This window comes from Hevea brasiliensis, chromosome 5 (assembly GCF_030052815.1).
Source record: "Hevea brasiliensis isolate MT/VB/25A 57/8 chromosome 5, ASM3005281v1, whole genome shotgun sequence".
In the NCBI taxonomy this organism is placed as follows: Eukaryota; Viridiplantae; Streptophyta; class Magnoliopsida; order Malpighiales; family Euphorbiaceae; genus Hevea; species Hevea brasiliensis.
In genome coordinates, this window is record NC_079497.1 from 551377 (window position 1) to 574082 (window position 22706).

At 31.5% G+C, this 22706-nt stretch overlaps 1 protein-coding gene across 1 annotated transcript; it reads right to left on the reverse strand.

The window, feature by feature from the left end:
* Positions 1-14404: 14404 nt before the first annotated feature.
* On the reverse strand, positions 14405-18542 carry LOC110634155 (alanine--glyoxylate aminotransferase 2 homolog 2, mitochondrial). Its single transcript, XM_058146452.1, has 9 exons — positions 18193-18542; positions 17679-17909; positions 17333-17503; positions 16236-16379; positions 15900-16079; positions 15395-15620; positions 15093-15206; positions 14908-14994; positions 14405-14763 (listed from the first exon to the last, which is right to left on the reverse strand). Exons 1-9 carry the CDS (start codon positions 18424-18426, stop codon positions 14720-14722), a joined length of 1431 nt encoding a protein of 476 aa, XP_058002435.1. The 5' UTR covers positions 18427-18542; the 3' UTR covers positions 14405-14719.
* Between the last annotated feature and the right edge of the window lie 4164 nt (positions 18543-22706).

Sequence of the window (22706 nt, forward strand, 5' to 3'; positions counted from 1 at the left end):
AAATAGAACTTAGGAGACATTATTAATATATATTGAAATGTGATTTGAAAATCAATATAAATGAAAATATTGAACTTAGGGACATGTAAAATGATGTAATAAATTAGATAAGAATTAGAAAAGAAAATTAGATGACATAATTGATAAATTGTGAATTATATAAATGATATTCATAAATATATGCATTAAATGAAAATGAGTCTAGATATTATATTTCCACTAGGAAATAAAGTTTAGAATGTTATAACAAATATATATATATAATGGAATATATAATGAAATAATTGTTATAAATTGTGATCATATGAATGACATAATGAATAAATAAATAAATCATATTAATGTATGAATGAGAAATTAGTTCTCATTATTGTGAAAAGGACTAATACTTTGAGTACAATGGTATAGAAGGATAATTGATGTGAATTGCGATAATATGAATGATCAAATGATTGTATAAATTATAATTGGAATTTGTCATGAAATGATGAAGTCTTAAAACATAATATATTAACATTTAATGGTACTATGTGCCCATGTATTGCCTAGACACGTGTGTTAGATTGGATAGATTGGCATGCGAATAGGGTATTATTTTAGCAATACTACGTAAGGCTTTATGCCTGTATTTATGGCTTTATGCCTGCACTCATGGCTTTTATAACCGATTATATGTTATCATGGATTTTTAGCCATACTGACTGCATATGTAGTTGACGTTCCAAGTCCCATGGTATAACGGCCCGAGGCACCGCAGTGTCCAGTGCCAACTACCCGTTATTCAGTTTAGTCAGTCTGTCATAGGTTAACTGGGCAGTGCAAATTATTGAAATTATTTAAGAACATTAGTATTGAATGAAATGAGGAAAATGATTAGCAATGAAAACATAACTAAATTAAGTAGTACAAATAAAATTTTCAGAATTGTAGAAACCGAAAATACAATACTCTAGAATTAATATGTATATCGAATATTATTACTGTATAAACTCATCTCTTCCAAAGAGGGACAAATAGAATATAAGATAGTTGATATTAAAAATATCATACCAAATTTAATTGATATCCGAGGAATCTAAATTATAGTTTAAAATTATATTTCAGTCTTTCTTATTTGTATATATTATTTTCTTGTTATATTATCGCACCACTAAGCAGCAATGCTTAGCGCGATGGATTTGTTTCCTTGCGTAGGTACTGAAGATAAAGCCCAGTGAATATTAAGCAGGAATTTTGGAGTTCTAATCTGCAGAGTGTTCAAGGTTATTATCTCCTCAGCAATGCATGTAGATAGGCCTCACATTAGTTATTTTATGTATTTTGTATAGTATCAATATTTCTTATGTTAAATGTAAAATAGAAAATTGTAATTAATATTTATGTGTTGTAAATTACTAGAGATTGAAAATTCACATATGAGTTGAGCATGAATGAGAATGTATGGAAATGGATATGAATGAAATTGTATGGATTTGAATACAGAATTGAAATATATAAATGATGCATGAAATGATGAGATTTTTATTTTAAAATATTATTGAAAAATTTCAAGCAGGTGAATAGTGAAATACGCCAACCAGTAATAAAATAGGGAAAACTCCATCAGTTTCTCCTTAGACTATAATTTATTTTAAAATATAACGGGTTCAAAATTATTAAAGAAATAAAGTAAAATAAGATAAGGTGCTCCGACACCGAATGTAGCACGCCTTACTCAGCTACACTGTAGACCAGGTAGAAGGTGTTACAATATTAATCGGGTTTGATTCGAGTATGATGATTTTTATGGGTATCCTACCCATTGCCATCCCTAGATCCACTTCTTCATAGACTAGCGAAATGATTCAAATAAAAGAGAGATTAGACTTTGATACTATGTTAAAAGTTCAAATCCAACCTTAAAATCCATGTATTAAAATTGGAATGACTATCAAGTTATAAAAATGTGTCAAAATTTATAAATAAGTTTATAAATTGGCGATGTGGAACAAAGAAATCAACAAGAATAATTTTTGCCAATAAAGATGAAGCCCAAATTGAAAAGTCAAATTAAATGAACTGAATCGTTCAATTCAATTTGATTTTTATTCCACATTCAATTTGATTTGCTCTATTATAAATTTGTGTTCATTCAAATTTTCAATTAAATTAAATCAAAACTATTTATACATGCCTTAAAAGACTACTTTATGAGGTTAGTTTTTTTTTTTTTTATATCAGAAGATATATTTCATTAAGAAAAATGGGTTATACAGTCTTAGCCCAATAACAGAAGCCCAGTTACAAAGTACCATTGAATCCAAATAGAAACAAGCCCAAGCCCTATAAAATCCTAATCTATTCGGGTAATTCAAAAGAAATGGGCGGAAACCAAATCTCAAATATGTAGCGCCGTCGGAGAGAAGAAAGGAGACCAAATGAAGCATAGGGGCAAAGCTCTTTCGACCAAAGGATGAGGAGACGGCGATGAAGCTAAGAGAAGTTCCTGCAGAGCCATTGCCCATACGCCATCACAAAAGGCAAGAACATGTAACCAAGCTGAAAAGCCGTGAAGCACCATAGCATGGAGAACATATAACCTAGATTACCATTGCATGCAAGACTAATAGCTCTCAGAAGGTGATGGGGCAGAGCTCTAAATTATAACAACATTTTTGGGAGTTGGCCATGAGAGGCAGAGCCGGCTAGAGACCCCTAAGGTGCCGTCATCTCCTAAAAACATATTCCCCTCCTAGCGCAAGAAGCAAAGCACATATGGAGTTTCCATTTGCATGCAAGAACAGACAACACAACTCGACTGTAGACCAATCGAAATCCTCTCCAAGCAGTCCTGGGTCCACCACCAAAATCTCTCACTCACAACCTTATTTATGGACAAATCCCATCCAGAGAGGGGAGGACACAACCCACGTCTTGGATAGGGGAGGAAGTCCCCCTTGCCCAGATGGGGCAAACGGAACCACTGAACGGCAGTAACAGAGATCAAAACGTCTCAGATGAAGAAGCTTCGAATAGGGGAAGAGTATTTCCCTGGCTATTAGTTCAATCCTTTATAAGGTTAGTTTGGACAAAAACAAAACATGATTAAAATACAATATATAAAAATTAAATCTATTTGATGCTACCAGAGCATCCTAGGATCTGGTCCTAATGCCACCTAAGTTTGCAATGAAGAAAAAGAATAAGGTAGGTAGCATTCTAGCAAATCACTTTGACGCTTTAAGTCAGATAATTAGATATGCGTACCTTATTTTTGGTTATTTGGTTGGTATTTTATAGGCCTTTTAGGAAAAATAGTTGTTATTTCATTTATATAGATAATCTAGAGATATTCTCCATGAAATCCGCTCTTGCTTCATTATCGTTGCGACTATTGCTCGGTACGTGGGATCCGATCTTGCTTAATTACTGTGTGATTATTGCTCGGTATATATTTTGCTTGCCTTGTTAGGCTATCGATAGTATTTTATTTAGTCTTATTTTAATCATAGTGTTTTGTTCAGCTCACTTGATCTTTTGGCCATCTAAAATAGTATTTGATTTTTCTGATTGCTACGTTGAATATTTGTGTAAAATTTTGACTATTTGGCTTAGATTTTGGACAAGTAGTATCACTATTATTTATAAAAAAAATAACACAATGCTTAAATATGCATTTATAAATTATATATACATAAATATTTAAATTATAAAATAAAATAAAAGATAATTTTATATGTCTAATTTAACTTAATTTAGTGGTTAAACTCATCTAGTAATCCCAACAACAAATATCATCGTTAGAAACAACATTTATCTAACACGTTTTGTCTATTTGTTAGATTTGAACTATTAGCATCGGCTCTTATGACCTGAACCAAATATCTCCTTCATCTTTCTAAACTTAATTTCTTGATACTTGCACGTCAACTTATCATATTTGGAGCATTTTTTTTTCTGGGATACTTATATTGGAGGTGAATGTTCCATCCATCCCATGGAATATTTTAGGAAGATAATTGCTTGTTAAAAGTTCATGTATGTGTATGTAATGCAAGCCAAATCATTGTATTTGGTGAGCAAGCATTTTTCCAATTTTCACTGGAGAGCTAAAATTGCACATGCATACACACAGTGATCCTATTGATTTGGACGAAAAACTGTTCGCCGGAGAGCTAAAACTAAATTGAATGTTTGAGGCCATTTTTATTTAAATCGAAAAATTAAAAAATTTAGTCATAAATTTTAATTTTTAAATTAAATTAAGTTTAAATTGAAAATTTTAAATTAAATTAGATAAAAATTAAAAATAAACTAAATTAAACTTGTTTAACAAATACAAATATTAAATTGAATATTTTACCATTTCATTTAAGAGGTCTAGTCAGACTTTACTACAAAACACAAGTGTTCTCTTACAGAGTCCATCAGAGAAAGTAAACTTCCCAACACACACAAAAATAATAATAATAATAATAAAAAATATCCCATACATCAAGTATCTTACACTTTGAATTTTGGAAGATTGATACATGCAGTTTTATCCTTACTTTGTAAAAAAACTATTTCCATAACTCGAACTTATGGATGATAAATAGAATTCTAACTTTACCGTTACTCCAATCTCCAAATTCGCAGCCTGGAATCTGCAGGTATATATAATTGATGGAGCAGGCAAGTGGCAGCCCTCACACAGTAGTGTTCCCACATGATGACATTGGAAGAAAACAGATCACCTGCAGAGACAAGAACTGTATATATATTCAACTGGCAATACTATTCAAGAAAGGGTGTAAAGTGTTCAGAAGAAAATATTAATTATGTGCACCTTGGGTCAATATCTAAACAGTGAAAAACTTGATGTATGGCTTCAAAGCCTTGAGCAGAGAGCGCTAATGCCAAGGAGTTAGTTGGTCAACCTTTGTAAGCTGTAAAGAAAGAAAGAAAGAAAGAAAGAAAGAAAGAGCACAAAACTGCACATTTCTGAAAAGCAAATGGAGATATGATGTGTGTTTTGAATTTTAAGCTACCCATTGTTTTAAGAAGCAAGGCAAAACAAAACAATATTAGCAGGAATTGATAATTTAAAAAGGAAAAAGCTTTTCTTACTTTCCCTTGTGAAATGGCATCCAAATGAAGGTATCGGCCAAATTTTGTTCCCGCAACAGCAAGTAGGTGTCATTTCAAAGAAAGAGATTTCAATAAATATATTAATTTAACATTCCAGTGTGTAATTTTGGCTTATCCAACCCATTTATTTTCTGCAATCAATTTGGAAAGGTAACCTTTTTCTCCAGTCATGATGATAAAATTGCGTAGAGATACCTTTCTGTTTCTCACCATTCATGCCCTGAGAAAAATCCTGGTTTGATTAGACGAAAGTAGGAAAAGATACCTCATGACACATTCACATTTTAGTTCAGGTTCAAATTTGTACCAACTTCACTTATCCCATCCCTTAAAAAGAGATCCTAATTATATATTAACGTTAAAATTATTCCCATATATCAATCTAAAATTAGAAAAAAGATAAGGTTATTCGACTATATGTAGTGCATAATTTAATGTTATTTTACCCTTGTGAAAAGAAAAAGAAAAAGAACAACTAAATCAGGAACAGGTATACTCATGATGGTAATTGAGAATACAAAACTAAATCAGGAAGAGGTATACTCATGACGGTAATTGAGAATACACTAGTCGATTATTTAATGCAGCAACAGTAGTGGTGACCTTGTGGGGGTCCTGATCCACACATATTGATCTGCATTTATTAAGTGAGGCCAGTGCATGTATAAAGCTTAAGCTGTCCATTAAATAGCTAGCCAAGCCACTCCTATTCTGGCAAAGGCAGGCATGTGGGTCTACAAGAATCAAACTGAAATGGACAAACCATTTTTCAATTCAAAAATCAGAAGTCACTGTGAGTGGCCTACTGTCCACTGGCCTTCCCCTCCCTTCAATTCACTTTATTCCATAAACCTTCAAATAATGAATTCAATTCCACTCAGAACCTCGGTCATAAATGAATATATATGTATATAATTTGGAGGATGGTTGACCTACGAGTTCTTGAATTATGGTGTAAAGAATCTTTAACTTTTATCAACTTCCTCATCTGCGACTTTTCTTTCACTGCTTTTCTGCATCATATACACTTAAAAAGAAAAGAAAAAAAACTCCATGGATCGTGAAAGGGCACATTCCCTACAACAACCATAGGAGCAAACATGTCCCTAAAAGGTGGGGTTCAAGGCTACAGCGCCATTAATGGCGCATTTGAGTGGCAGTTAAAGTTAGAGACAGAAGATGATTCTTGCAGTGTATACAGCTGGTTTAGTGATCACATGACTCATGTATCAGTATACACCACCTTAACCCTGTTTTTTTGTGCTTTGACTTATATTCATCAATTTTTACGTATATTTTCATGCATTGGTTTATGGTACTAATATTAAACTTCTATTCAATAAAAATTTAGTTGTTTGCTTATGAAAATAACTGCAATGACTATGATATAGCATTTACAAGGAAGCGCTGTGTTGGAGTTTCACATCAGAAAATAAAAAAGAAATTGAAAGTGAATATATAATAAAGGGTTAAGCTAAAATAAACTTAAACTATTTTGATAGAGGAAAACCGAACTCAAACAAATAGACTTTAACCATCTGTTCGGAGCAAATTTCACAAATGAATATCTATAAATAAATAAATAAAGGACCCAAGTGGTCTTGCAAGCTTGAGCCCAATTCTGCGGACTAAAATCCAGCAGCAATAGCATGTCACCTTAGTGGGTCATCCGAGCATTGGGCTATTTGTAGGTTCATATGTAACAATTAATGGTCCAATCCCCATAAACGGGGATAGCCAGTTATATATTTAAAAAAAATAATAAAAAAAATCCCAATGACAAATTTTATAATGAGTGAATGTTTATAAAATCTAGTAAAATGGCATTAATTAAATTAAATTTTAATAAAAATATATTCTCAATAAAATAATTTATCATTTGTATTGCATTGCTATTAGAACAAATATTAATTAGGAAACACTAAAAATTAATTTAAAATTAAAATTAGCATTATTTAGCCATGAAAAATTTAAAATAATAAAACTTTCTTTTAAAAATTATTTTTTAACTGTATATATCTAAGCTCCATTTAATATTGAGGTGCTTTTTCAGAAAGATAACATTCTAAATAAAAAAAATTAATATTTTTTATAACTTAAATTTAATTTTAAATCAAAATTTAGTACACTCTATTTAAAAAGATATTTTTGTTAATAAGTAAATTCTTAAAATAATGCTTTTTTCTGACGTAACTTCACATGAGATGGGCTGCCTCAGCCTCTTATTTGTAAATGGAAAAGGAGAAAGGAAATAAAAGAGAGTGTCGACATTTTGAGACAAAAATAGTAAAAGATTAAGGAGAGACAATGGAACAGCAGTTGCATCTCATAAGGATGACCACATTATGTCTTAATTTCTCTTTACTCCCATCCAAACATTACACTATTATTTTGTTGTACGTAGCAGGAATAATAATAATATTAAGATTGTTAGAAGAAAGAATACAAGTAATGAAGAAAAGGATTGTGTATTTGTCTGTATCCCATTTACAGAGATATTACATCTATTTATACATGAGAATATGAACTAATTTGGACAAGAATAATAATTGCTATAATTATGTTACACAAATCTCCTATAATCATGCTGATTGCTGTAATTATGTTACACAAATCTCCTATAATCATGCCGATTCTTTGTAATTATGCTAACACCCCCTCAAACTCAAGGTGGTAGCACAGTGCCAACTTGAGTTTGCTTAAGAGATCCCGAAGCGGGAGGATGCGTTTTGGTGAATATATCAATAGTTTGGTGTGAGGAAATAGGAATCAAACATATGGTGCCATGAGCAACATGATGACGTACAAAATGACAATCAATTTCGATGTGTTTGGTACGCTCATGAAATACATCATTATGAGAAATCTGTATGGCACTTCTATTATCGCAATGGAGTATTGTGGCGTAAGAATGAGTGACACCCAAATCGATTAATAACCACCGTAACCAAAGTAATTCGGATGTAGCATCGGCAAGAGCACGATATTCGATTACGTGCTAGAACGTGCAACAACGATTTGCTTTTGCTACGCCAAGAGATAAGAGAATTACCCAAGAAGAAACAATAACGTAGAGCGGCGATCATCACCAATCGGCATCGAGTAGCGGATAATACTAGGGAGGAGGTAGCGGAAAAGTGCAAACCATGAAAAAGAGTGCCTTTGATATAACGAAGGATTGAAATGAGTTGAGCGAGGAGCGGACATAAAATATGAAATATCGTGTCGAGTAATCGTGAGATAAACAAGACTCCGATATAAAGTAGGATCATCAAGAGGAGTGCCATCAAGAGGTGTAAGTTTGCAATTGAGCTCCAATGGGGTTGATCTTGTTTGCTATCGATGATGCTTTCGAGAAAGTAAGTCGGATGCATACTTGGCTTGAGATAGATAATAGCCATCGAATTTTGAGAAACTTCAAGGCCCAAAAATAGCCGAGAACCTGTGTCTTTCATTTCAAAATGTTGATTGAGATAATGTTGTAACTCTAAAATACCGGATGAATCATCTCCTGTTATTATCATATCATCAACATAAAGCGTAGAAGAACAATACCACGAGTGAATAATGCGTAATCATGTGGACTAGAGAAAACCAAGTTGAGCAAGAGTGGAACTAAATTTGGCAAACCAGGCCCAGGAGCTTGTTTTAATCCATATAAGGCTCAGTTTGCAAACCTTATGAGGAGAATGATAACCAGAGGAGGATGCATATAAACCTCTTCTGTTAAATCACCATGAAGAAAAGCATTTTTAACATCCATCCGAAAAGTTTCCATTTACAATAGCTAAGAGATCGCGAATAGATGTTAATCAGCAAAAGTTTCCTCATAGTCGATACCATACTCTTGAGTGTACCCTTTGGCTACTAAGCGAGCTTTGTAGCGTTCAATAGTTCCATCGAGCGGGTCTTGATTTTGTAAATCCATTTGCAACCAATAGGAGTCTTGTTTGGTGGAAGATCAACTAAATCCCAAGTATGAGTTTTCTCTAAAGCCCAAGTTCATCGGTCATAGCTTGCGCCAAAGAGGGTCGATTTGCCTCACGATAAGAATGAGGCTCATGAAGGGTTGCAATAGTAGAGTAACAATGAAAATAAGAAAGATAATGAGGAGTATCTCTTACACGGGTAGAACGACGAAGAGTAGTGCTAGGAGGAGATGCAAGCAGTCTGGATCAACAAATTCAACGTGTAGTTGGGCTAATATTGAGCACATCACAATCACTGGATCGGGACTTGGAAACAAACTCTTTGGAGAGTCGGTGAAAAATAGAGAGTCGATTGACAGAGTGATGAAATTTGGAAAGAGAAGAGAACATAGTATTTTCCCAAAAGGTAACATGACGAGAGATCGTAACTTATTAGAAGCAGGATCTCAATTACGATTCCCTTTGTGTTCAATGCCATAACCAAGAAAACAACATAGACGAGCACGGGGTTCTAATTTGGTATGTTCATGAGGTTGTAAAAGAACAAAAGAAACACATCCAAAAGGTTTAAGGATGGAATAGTCAGGAGGTTGTCCAAACAACTTTTCAAAAGGAGATAAATTATGAAGAACCAAGGTAGGAAGACGATTAATAACATAAACATGAAAAAGCTTCTCCCCAAAATTTTTCGGACATGAGGCGAGAAGAAGAAGAATGCGTGAATCAAGAATATGGCGATGCTTGCGTTCTCGCCCATTCTGAGAGGTGTGAGGACAAGAACGTTGAACAACGGTGCCTTGTTGACTAAGAAAGCGAAGCAAAGAAGAATCCAGATATTCCATGGCATTGTCTGTTCGAGAATTTTAATGTCACAAGAACCGAGTTTTAATCATTTTTGCAAATGTGATGTAAATTTGTGATAACTCAGATCGATGTTTCAAAAAATATATCCAAGTAAACCGAGAATAATCATCAATAAATATTACAAAATAACGAAAACCATTTATTGAAGAAATAGGAGAAGGACCCCAAATGTCAGAATGAATTAAACCAAAAGGAGTGTCTGACGTAGTATTATTATGGGAAAAAGATAATGCAGGTTGTTTTGCAAGCTGACAATTTAAACAATTAAATGACTCAAACTTAGTAGATCCTAATAATCCACGAGAAATTAAAGGTTGAATTTCTTGGTAGAAGCATGACCAAGACGAAGATGCCATTGGTGAATGGAGGAATTAGGGATTGTAGACACAAATCTCGAGGAAGATGTAAAGATGTAAGCTCAAATAATCGACCCACTCTGCGACCCTCCCCAAGAATCCGTTTGTGGATCCGACACCATGGTGAGAAAAATAACATTTAGTCCTTTTTCACACAACCGACCATGAAATAAGATTGAGTGCCAAATTAGGGATATAATAGGTGTCGGGAGATGAAGATTTGAGGTAGACACATGACCAATATGTGTGATGTTCATTTTAGTACCATTTGCGGTATGGATTGGTGGTAAGGAAGATACGAGTTTCTGAAGACAAGAATTTAAGATTAGTGGTCATATGATTACAACATGCGAGTCAAAAGCCAATAAGAATTACCGGAGTGGCGGACATGGCGGAGAATTAGAAGAGATAACTGTTTGAATAGTGCCTCAAGATCACTCATGGTGATGGCGGTAGAGCCCTCAGGAAGATCCAGGCTTTGAGACATTCTTGAATTTAGAATGCCCTCCTTTTGATCTTGGAGGCGTGTGGGACAATGTTCAAGAATATGACCGTAACCATGACAATATCGCATTTTATGGTAGGACAATATGCAAAAGCATGACCAATTTGATTACAATTCTTACGAGTTGATTGCGATTTACGATGTGAGGATCGAGTAGTTGCAAGCGACTTCAAATTGAGGAGTTTTATCCAAACCGAGACGAGTCTCTTCAAAAATAATCTCTTGAATAGCGGTTTCCAATGATGGGAGTGGATTTCGATGTAGCGAGGGCCTTCGAACGGCCTCATATTCGATCGAAGAGCCATTAGAACTTGAATGAGATGAAGATGATCTTCACCGATTTTGGCACGAGATATTTGATTCCAAATAGGTTGGACACAGGCAAGAAAATCATTCTTGACTGCTTCTTGTTTTGATTATGAAGAGTAGTCCACAATCGATAATAGTGGGCAAGTCGATATCGATTAGCCAAAAATCCCGATTTCTTTTGCGAGTCATAATTAGCAAACGGATGTGGATGGGCGAGACAGAGGTATTGCGAAACCGGTGATGATCGATGATTTTTACTATCCCAATCCTCAAGAATTTTGCATCGGTTTCATCGTTCTCTCTTGTCGGCGTAGTGATATCTCCGGTAACAATACGCCAAAGCTTGCGACCTATCAAAAACTTTTCATTCCTTGAACCCAAAGATTATAGTTGGAACCAGCAATAGGTTTTGAAATATCGATTTCTCCATTGATAACAAGATGAGGAAAAAAAATGGTATAATAATAGGTATGAAAGAATGAACTTGTAGAGAGAGCAGAGAGACCCCAAAAAACTAGAAATAAAAGTTTTATGGCTCTGATACCATGTTAGAAGAAAGAATACAAGTAATGAAGAAAAGGATTGTGTATTTGTCTGTATCCCATTTACAGAGATATTACATCTATTTATACATGAGAATATGAACTAATTTGGACAAGAATAATAATTGCTATAATTATGCTACACAAATCTCCTATAATCATGCTGATTGCTGTAATTATGTTACACAAATCTCCTATAATCATGCTGATTGCTGTAATTATGCTAACAAAGATGATCCCATCAGCCCCTGATGAGGTTTTGAATATGCCGAAAAAAATAAGAAGAGGAAGAAATATGGGTAGATTTCAGGATGCAAAATCAGCATTGATAAGAGTGTTTCTAAGGAAAAGCATAACTATGTTTCGTGAACTCTCCTTGGTATTGATGGACTTGCTATCGATTTTAACTTCAGCTGTTCAGCATTCAAGATTTAACATTCGCCAATCTCCTTCAGTTTTCAACACCTACCCTCCCATGTCTTCCATGGCTGCTCGACATGATCGGTAGCTCCTCCACATATTGTTTCTGTAACGTAGTTTATTTTCCTTTGGCAGTTAATTTTTCGGGTTCTATTTATTAATTACTGTTTCCTGTCTGTAATGTATAATGAATCGTTCAATCTTTCATCCATTTTAGGATGCGCATACTTTTGATAATCGCTTGCTTTAAAGGTCCATGGAAAAAGAGTAATGGATCTATCCTGATTGGCATGTCTATTTATCTTGTTGATAGTAATTATAAGATTTGTTGGATGAAGTCCTAATTTGGGAAGCCATTTATTTTTGTTGTGATGAAACACTACATGTAGAGGTTGCCCCTTTAGGATGGAATAGACCTAATAGATCACTCAGTTATTGTTCATCTACAGTGTCTTCTTATAATGTAATGAATTTTTAGTTATGAAGATTTCATTTCATTATACTTTACTGATGTTTGAATTGTTGGATAAAATTTTGCAATCTCTTAAAAGGAAATGCTCCAATTTTTTTGGACTTTACATACATAATTTAATGTAATCTGGACATTAGATTGCTCCATTGATCAAGTAACTAGTTAATTCCACTCTATCGATGATTATCATCTATTTCTATAAGGTTATGTTTGGTAGAGCGTAATATAATGTAATAAAATTAAAATTGTAATGTAATATAATTGTCATTACATTTTTATATTTAATTGTAAAATAAAAAAAATATAAGTAATGTAATGTAATTCTAATTTTTCTTTTAATATTTAATTTAATTAATAATGTTAATAATAATTAGTAATGGGCACAGTGATGGGTATTTAAGTGGTATTGGTGACTAAGTGATAGTGACAATGACGATAACAATTGATGATAATGATGGCAGCAAGGTAAGTTAGTGGTGATAGTGGTAGTAGCTCGGTGTCCATAGAGGTGATAATGATTAAATAGTGATAGTAGTGGTTAAGTGGTGGTGATACACAGTGCAAGATGGTGGTGTGGTAGTGGTGATTATAGTATTAACAATTAAAAAAAAATCAAAATAAATAATTGATTATATCTATTTTTATATGTAATGATTATTACATTACTTTAAATATAATTGATTACCTTATGTAATTATCATTATGTTATATTAAATTTTATTGTGTTACCAAATAGCGTAATCAAATATGCAATGTAATCATAGTTATATTATAACTTTTATTATGTTATACTAAATATAGGACCTAAGGTGATATTCGGTAGAGCATAATGTAATATAAGTTTATTGTACACAATGATCTTTTTTTTAACATGTTTATTTACATTAAAAGTTGATTAAAAGATAATATATGCAACTTGAATCAAAATACAAAAGAGAAAAGGAGACTCAAACTAATGGCTACAATAAGCCCACCCAACAAATCAAACTCAATTAAAACCCAAACAAATCAAACCAATTCACCCTTAACCAAATAAAGCCAACCCTCTAAAACGATTTTGTCCAAGCCCTGGGAGCACACAATGACAGGCTAGTGGGTGGTCTTTGGGATTATTTATTAAATTTAGAGAGAATATTAAACATATTATATTTTAATTTATTTTTAATATAGCTTATACAAGTGATTTTAATTTATTTTTAATACAATTTATACAAGTGATTGAACTACTAACACATCAAAATGACTTTTTTTTTTTTTTCTCATAAAGGAATATTTCGTTAAATGAAGTAAGGTTCACAAATGCTCTAGCCCACTAAAAATAACAGCAACATAAACTCCAATCCATTCAATATTACAAATCAACTATTGATATCGTGCACTTTCATTATTTATACTCTCAGTATAGGATTTTTAGCCTAATTCATTTTTTCAATGCACTCCCATTCAAATGCTCTAATATCATATTAAATTCTTTCTGGAAAGAGTATTGAATATATTATACTTTAATTCATTTTTTAATACGACTCATATAAATGATTGAGCTTCTTACACATTAAAATAATTATCCAATTTAATAATACAACTCAACCACTTATATTTTCCTTCATCATTTCATACTTTCAATCTGAAACTTTTAACCCAATTCAATTCCCAAACTGAAAGAACATACATTTGCCCATATTCAAATCTTTTACTGTATAAGCAAATTAATTTTTTTCTTATAATAACACTTTAACAAGGAAAGTGAAATAAACGAATTTGTAACTCTACTTCTTGGACATTACATAAATTTTGATTTGAGGTAGGTAGTTCCTCATAATACATGCCACCCTAATTTTAATAGCAATTTGGTTTAGCAAATTCTTGTGAGCAGATTGCGTTTCCCGTGCAAAGGATGCTTAAGTAATGTGTGCAGTTAGAGAGATAGTTACAGCAATTCATTAGATTGGCAGGAGTTAATGATCCAAACGAGACACAGATCATAGCAAATTGTCTACAAGTTCAAAACCTTTAAAGCCGAGACAACAGTTTGAGCAAGAGGCAACGAGCTGTTGACTCATCGCTTTATTAGGGCAGCAGCAACTCATTCCAAAAGGAACCTATTAATATTTTCATAATTTTTTTTTACTTACAATAGTCATGAAATGATAGAGAATTAGATTCATCAACTTGATGATAAATAGACATCTTTATCTACTAACAATTTGGAGGCTTCACATCTTTGACATTGTGTAATCCATCGCATCCACAAGGAAATCTGCAACCACAGCATTCTCCAAGTGTTAACAAGTGCAGCCCAGTTGGTAATGGCATTGTCATGATGAAAAGAAATTTACTACTTCCTTAAAAATACATGTAGTTCTGATAATTAGCATAATAGAGAGAAAAAATTGATATGTACCAGCATCTTCTTTAGTGAAACAGAGGGGAGGGGTAATTCTGAACACATTTCCATAAAATCCACCTTTTCCAATCAAGACTCCCATTTCTGTGACAAAAATCAGGGTCTGTTAGAGACTAGAAGATAGCTTGGTGTATGTTGGAGTATGGCTGTTAGGTGGACCATAGGGTGGGAGATATACAAACCTTTAATCTGGTCCATTACATGTAAAGTTTCAGCCTTTGCAGGAGTTTTCTGTTGGCGGTCAGTTACTAGCTCAACTCCAAGCATCAATCCTCTTCCCCTCACATCCCCGATGACTACAGGAAACCATTATAACATCTTCAGGAAGCTGAAGCAATTTCAAATATTGCCTCCTATTTCACAATGCTTCTTAGCAGGAATTCAAATATTATTTTTATTTTGTTATGAATGCAAAGTAAGTGAAACTTGTGATATATTAATAAGAGTCCAATACATAAAGTCGAGGATGAGGAAGGTGATTTACTTTCATGTTTATCTTTGAGTTCAATTAGTCTGTTTTTCAGATAGGATCCCACAACTAATGCATTTTCCTGAAGATTTTCTTTCTCAATCACTTTTAGAACAGCCAGTCCTGCAGCAGTACACACAGGATTACCCCCAAATGTGTTGAAGTAACTTCGGCGAGTCAATACTTCAGCAATCTCAGGAGTTGTCACCACAGCACCAAGGGGAATACCATTTCCAATACCCTGCTCGTGTCAATGAAGAAAAAAGAGTAAAAAAATTTCCAAATCTAGCAAGTGCTTAGAAAGAACGGGTACTAAAGATTATCGGTATGTTTATAATGAGACCTAAGCCATTGCAGGTAACCATGGGAAGGAAAAATGGGAATAACTAAGACCAGGATAGAGATTGAAGATATCATGACCCTGGAAAATGTTCCTATGTAGTAAAAAGCTACCTATGGTACTTTGTCAAATAAGGAATTTTCAGAATACCTCCTAAATCAAAAAGGTGAAAAGACTAACCTTTGCCATTGTCACTATGTCAGGAACAACACCCTGGGCCTCAAATCCCCAGAAATGACTTCCAGTACGAGCAAATCCAGCTTGAACCTCATCAGCTATACAAAGGCCTCCTGCTTTTTTAATGCTTTTATAAGCAGCAGGCAGGTAACCTGGGGCCAATTCTACAATTCCGCCCACTCCCTGCCATATAAAAGAAAGTAATTTCTCTTAGAATGCTTATATGCATACAGTCAGTACACACACGCACGCACAAACAAACAAAGATGCACTTTTACACACAAATCCAACAAGCCATTGATTTACAGGAAATGGAAAATCTACGAAGATCATAATTACCTGTATAGCTTCAGATATAAATCCAGCAACATTGCCAGTTGTCCCAAAGTCAATGATATCTTGGACATCTTTTGCATACTTCTCTCCATCTGAGCCAAATACACCTCTATATGGGTCTGGGTTCAAGGCATGATGCACTCCACTCTGTTGGTGAACCAAGAAGAATGAGAATGTTTGGTAACCAATTTTATAGTGAATGGAGTAAATTGATCATATGAAAAGACAAAGAAAGACCCAAATTGAATTTCACAATTAAAATAATAGGATAAGAGAAAGGTTCCAAACTTATCATCTTTAGCCCAGATGATTAACTAAAGTAGATGTAGGCTTTTAAAATGATCTGCTTGGTTACGTATCATGCTCTATTGATGCAAGTGTAAACTAAAGGTCAAACTCATATGTAAGGAACTGCCCTCTCGTTAAAGATTTATGTGCTGAAAAAAATTTGAAATAAATATCCTCATTGGTCAAGATCAAACCATTGATTTGGACACCTTACACAATAATGGTTGAGATCATCCTAGTAGTTACAAACATAATAATAATAAAAAAAAAACAGCATCCTTAAAATGCTCCATTTAATAGCTTTGATATTAGTTGCGGTTGATAATGAAAAATGGTCTTACTTTGCATGAAAAAGATGGGCTATAGTATGCATCTCTTGTCCTGATGCAACATATTCATTAGCTTCCCTCATGATAGGATAAAATCAGAAAATCGTATTGTCCACTTTCGTCCCATGACTCAACTTATGGTCATGGGGTAGACAATTAGCCCCATTCGCAAAAAATATGATGGACTAGCTAGTGAGCGGAGTCTAAGTTTAAAAGATTACCCACGGAAAAAATTCTATCCCTTTATCCTTACAACAAAGTTAATAAATTTATATCGGATGTGATAGCCGTCTTATAACACCATTAATATACATAAATTATGTGCAAGCCCTTGACACCACATCATGCATTGAAGTGGATAGGTAATCAAAAATAAAGAACGATGCCCCTCAATGGTATCAGATGATTCTGATTGCATCTTATGTTGTCATCATCATCACCTAACTTTACCACAAAAATCTTGATTTTCAGAGGAATGCATACCTGTATGACATTGAATTTCCAGATGGACTGTGCAGTGGCACCCATGGTCCCTGCTGCATTCCCATGGTATGCGTTCCGCAAAGAAATTATGTCATTGCACCCTGTGTATAGTCTTGCAATCATCATGGCCAACTCATTCGCTTCTGTGCCAGAATTTGTGAAAAACACCACCTATGCCCATGAATAATAGGTAAGGGTCTCTCTACCATCCCGGGTCAGCTCATTCAATTAGTTTCTTTTGCTTTTTGCTATTGTAATAAATTTGAACTTTTATTATTATTGTTTTTCATTCACAGTCCTGTCATCTTTTACTGATTTTCAGATTGGTTGAAAGGCTTTATTGTACCTTAAGATTGCCGGGCATCTTGAAGGCTAATGCCTCGGCGAAATCAGAGATGGCATGGTTAAGGTAGAGGACAGTGGAGTGTTGTAAGCGCTTGATATGGTTGACTATTGACTCTACCACATCAGGATGGCAGTGCCCGCAGCAGACTGTAGCAATTCCTCCAAAAGCATCGAGGTATCTACGCCCGTTCTCATCGAACAAATACTGCATCCTCCCATCCACCACGTTCAGCTGCCAAAGAACAGAACAGGAATAATGTGGATTTTTTAAAAAAACGAAATAGTTGAAGAAGATATAATTTACATCAAAAGAAAACGTGATTATTATTATTATTATTATTTAATAACATCAAAATCATTCCTTTGAGACGTTAAACACGTGATCTTAATTCTTAAGCATCACTAGCATAATTAATTAACCCTATTAAAAATATTAATCAGATGATAAGGATTGACGGCGCTGCAAATTACGATTCATGTAAAAACAAACAGAGTGGGATATGATCTGGACTCACGGGGTTTTTGTAGAAGTGGAACAATGAGGGGCTAAGAAACTCTTTTCGCTTGGCCATGATCTCATCGGCGGATGGACCGGTATACGGCGGAGGAGAGTAATCAAAAGGAGGTAATTTGGGGATAAGAACGTCATTGTTCTCCTTCTGGGCAAGCTGAGAGAAGTAGCGCGCCGGAGACGGGAGGGAAATGGAATTTCTTCCGGAGAAGAGCCTTTTGGCTATAAATCTCTGCATGTTTCAAAAAATTCTCTCCTCTGAAATAGATTCTTTGTATGCCCGGAAATGCAGGATTTAGAGAGAAAGGAGAAGCAGAGCAATACACATCGGGTGAGATGCCAAGTTCGATGGTTTTTTTTAGTTTTTATATAGAGAAGAAGAGAGAGAAAGAGAGCATGTGACGTGTGCTGGACGCGCGTAAATACACTTCCTAAAATGACCTTAGCTGAGTTTAATGTTGGCAAAAAAAAAAACATTTTAAACCATTAGCGAATATTCTTATAGTTAAATAATTTTTTATTAATATTAATTTATTTAAAATTTTAATAATTATTTTTATAATTAAATAAATTGTTATGAATTTAATTGATTTATTTAATTTTTTAATAATTATTATTAAAATTAAATAAATTTTTATTAATTTAATTTATTTATTTTAATCCTAAAAATTATTGTTGAAAGTTGAAAATTTGAATAAAAAAGATCTAATATCTATCATATAACTTATACGTAATGTATAATATTTACTTACATTCATTTTTACTATATAATTTAAGAGTTAAATTATTTATTATTTTCTACTTTTTTTTTCTATGACTTAATTTTATTAATAAAAGATAAATAATTAAAAATATAAATATTGTATACCATTATTATCGGTCAGCATGTCCATTACCGAATTTAATATTTTTCGACAATACCTCATATTGGAAGCAGAAGATAAGTTTCAGGTATTGCATGATCCAATGGCATTGAGATTGCTAAATTCACATTTAATAGAGCATATAACACGTTAAGTAAGTGGCTTATAAAAGTAAATTTTTGATTCATAAGATGATCAATTAAATTGATAATAACTTATTTAACTATAAAAATAATTATTAGAAAAATTAAAAGGTTAAATTAAATTGATAATGTCTTATTAAAGTAATTGTTAAAAATTTAAAAAGATTAACTAAATTGATAGATACTTATTTAATTTTAAAAATAATTATTTAGTACTAAGTTAACTTTGATATAAGCATGATTAGAGATATTGTTATGATGATCGTATCCCAATTGACGATTTACATTTCTAGCTTTTTTTTTTTTTTTTTTTAACATGTATGAAAATAAATGACTTATGAATTAGGCAAATACCCAAAATTAAGATTGAGATTAATTCGCTCTGATATTATATTAATTAAATGAATCACATCTAATTTTATTTTGAAAGAGAATATTAATTAAATTATATTTAATATTAAATTAATGTGAAACTTACCAAAATAGACTCTATTTATTTAAAATTTTTATTATTAAATTTTAATTTAAATCAAAGTTTAAACCCATGAAATAAATAAATGTATACTCATCCTATAAAATTAATTGGATGAAAGTCATCTACAGCTGAATGATAATTGAAGTTTAACTTAAATCCTAAGAAAATAAAAATAAAAATTAATTTCATTTCAATGAGAAAGTGAAAGGCAGGGAGGGTCATGTACATGGTTGAATTCCACGTGGAAATCGTGGCCTGGTTAGGAGCATTTCCATTTAAAAATTAGTAACTTCACATCATCTTCTGATAGGTTTTTTTTTTTTTTTAATTAATTTTTTAGGTGACATCTTCTGGTAGGTGAGGTGTTCTTATAATGGATTTCATAATTTAATTGCTTTAATTCGATGCTGTTTAGCCACCAATCGATTTTTTTTTTTTTTTTAAAAGAGACTGAAAGCATCCACCTTCCAAAAGGTTACGCTCGTCACTCGTTTATTAGTGAACATATATATATATACACCACTTTATATTTATTTTAAAATAAAAGATTATTAAAACTTTATCTTTTTTATTATCAAATTAAAAACGCATAAATACATTTTTACTGTAGTTTGATGACTTATTAGAAAGTATTTTATATAAGTTCTAATTTATATAAAATATATTTAATATTTTTTAAATTAAATATTTATATTAAAATTTATATAAAATTAAATATTTTAATTTGAGGAGGCCATAATCATAATCTTTTAATTTTTTTTATATCAAACATAAAGATATCATGAATATATAATCTAGTTTTGTATATACAGTTCTCCCAATTTAAAGATGAAGATATATAATTAATCTCGATGAATTATAATAAAATTTACAGATTATTCATTAAAAAGTATAATTAATAAGACGACTCTCAACATAATGAGAGCACTAATTGATTCTTATTAATTAAATTAATTTTTATTTATAATTTTGTGTATAATTTAATTAATAGTTTCTTCTTAAAAATATTGATTAAAAAATTAAGACATAAATATGGAAGAATAAAAATTAAAACCATTGTAACTAGTAAAAAAAAGCTTCATATATTAATTATTAAATATATATAAATGAAACAATATGTTTTTATTATTAAAGATTTAATTTAATACATGAAAATGACAATACTTATAAATAAATTAAACAAATATGTATATGTTAAATTTGTGATTTAAAATTCTAGTAAGATTTGGAGAAATTTTTTCCTTAATAGGATGAAGAATTATTTCATATGCATGGTACAATTATTCTATTTAGTATTATTTTTAAATTGAATGAGATTTTTAATTAAATTAGAATTGATGAGACTAATACTATAAATTACTCATATAGTTGAAGACATTCTTTATGGCACAATGATTAAAATAGTAAATATATTGGTTACATCTAAAGATGATTGAGAGAGATTAACTAATGTATTTAATATGAGCAGTTATTATATGAGAGTTTTTTTAGGTGTAATTGAGTTAAATGATAGATAATTTTAAACTTACAATTAATAATTATTTATTGATAATGAAATATGACATACCCATGAAAGTATTCTTATATTGAGAGAATGAATTATATAAATTTTATTTTTATGATTTATTTATTTTTTTTAGTTTAAATGCTTTTATAATGCACAACAGTATGAGGATTCTATAATATAATGTAAAATAAATAAGAAAAAGGATTTTTCATTATTATCTTATTTTTGGGTTAATTAAATATGAGAAATGAATATAATTTTTTTTAGGAGGAGGGAGGTACTCTTGTTTATTTATTTTTAACTGAGGGAGAGACTCCTGTTATCATGTAGTTCTATGTGATTGTGTATATTTAAAATAATAAGTAAATAAATTTTTATATACATTTTAATTTAAAAATTATAAAGTTCATTTATCTATATTATAAAGCAAACTAATTTTTTTTTTTGAAATCATCACATGGTGCTTTCTATGAAGAGTTTAGTCTGTTAATTATCGATATTATATTAATATTTTAATTTTTTAATCAATTATGTTAAATTTATAATTTTAAAAAATAAAATAATAAATTGTATTAAAGGACTATTAATTTGTAATTTATCTATTATTTTATAAAAGTGATAAAATGCAATTTTATTAAAAAATTAAATTGAATATGTAAATATTAAAAATAAAATTATTAAATGAGAGTATTAAAATTATATGTTATAAATTTTAGTGACCAAATTTAAAAACATATTAAAAATAATTTTAATAAAAAACAAAATATTAAAATTTAAATTAAATATAAAAAATTAATTTTTATTAAATTTATGCATAGCATAAATATCTAGCTAATTTTTATATAAGATTTAGCTTTGCATCTAAATTTTTATGTTTAAATTTAATTAGAGTTGATAGTCTATTTAATGAGTTTTATTATAGTGAAAAATTATTATAAGCTCAATTTTATATAAAAAATGAGAGCCTTTAGATTAAATATATCAATATTTAAACGTTAATTATTTCAGCTATATGCATATTTTAATTAATTTTAATATAAATATTTAATTTAAAAATTGATAAAACTTATATTATAGATTCACACTTCATTATATATAAGAGAATAAATTCACTATATTAATTTGTTCTTATTTACAAATTAAATGCTTCCCTTCATAATATAATTATATATAGGTTATAGATAAATTAATATTATGCCTTAATTTCAGGCTATGCTTTTCATAGGGATGGATCTAATGTTCACTCCTATGGGAGTGGTGGCATCGTAAACAAGCATTAATGCATTATGTAAGGTCCACCTCCTATTTTTTGGGTGTCCATTCACCCCCCCAAAATCCTTGTAGATATATTGGCAAATGACTCAGATGAAGAATTGCTCAATTTAAGCACGACTCTCTTGCATGCCAAGAACACCCTCTTATAGCTCCCTCTCTCTCTCTCTCTCTTTTTCTTTTTTTCTTTTTAATTGGATTACACAACGATGTTCTCCACCTTCTTTTATTAATTTTTTAATCTATTTATTAAAATAT

Excerpts from the sequence above, each read along its gene's own strand:
- LOC110634155 (XM_058146452.1), bottom strand. The coding sequence starts at position 18,426 with ATGCAGAGATTTATAGCCAAAAGGCTCTTCTCCGGAAGAAATTCCATT. Across the intron at positions 15,621-15,899 it reads ACATAGTGACAATGGCAAAG|GGTATTGGAAATGGTATTCC; the intron begins GTTAGTCTTTTC and ends TGACACGAGCAG. Across the intron at positions 15,207-15,394 it reads ACTCAAAGATAAACATGAAA|TCATCGGGGATGTGAGGGGA; the intron begins GTAAATCACCTT and ends GGTTTCCTGTAG.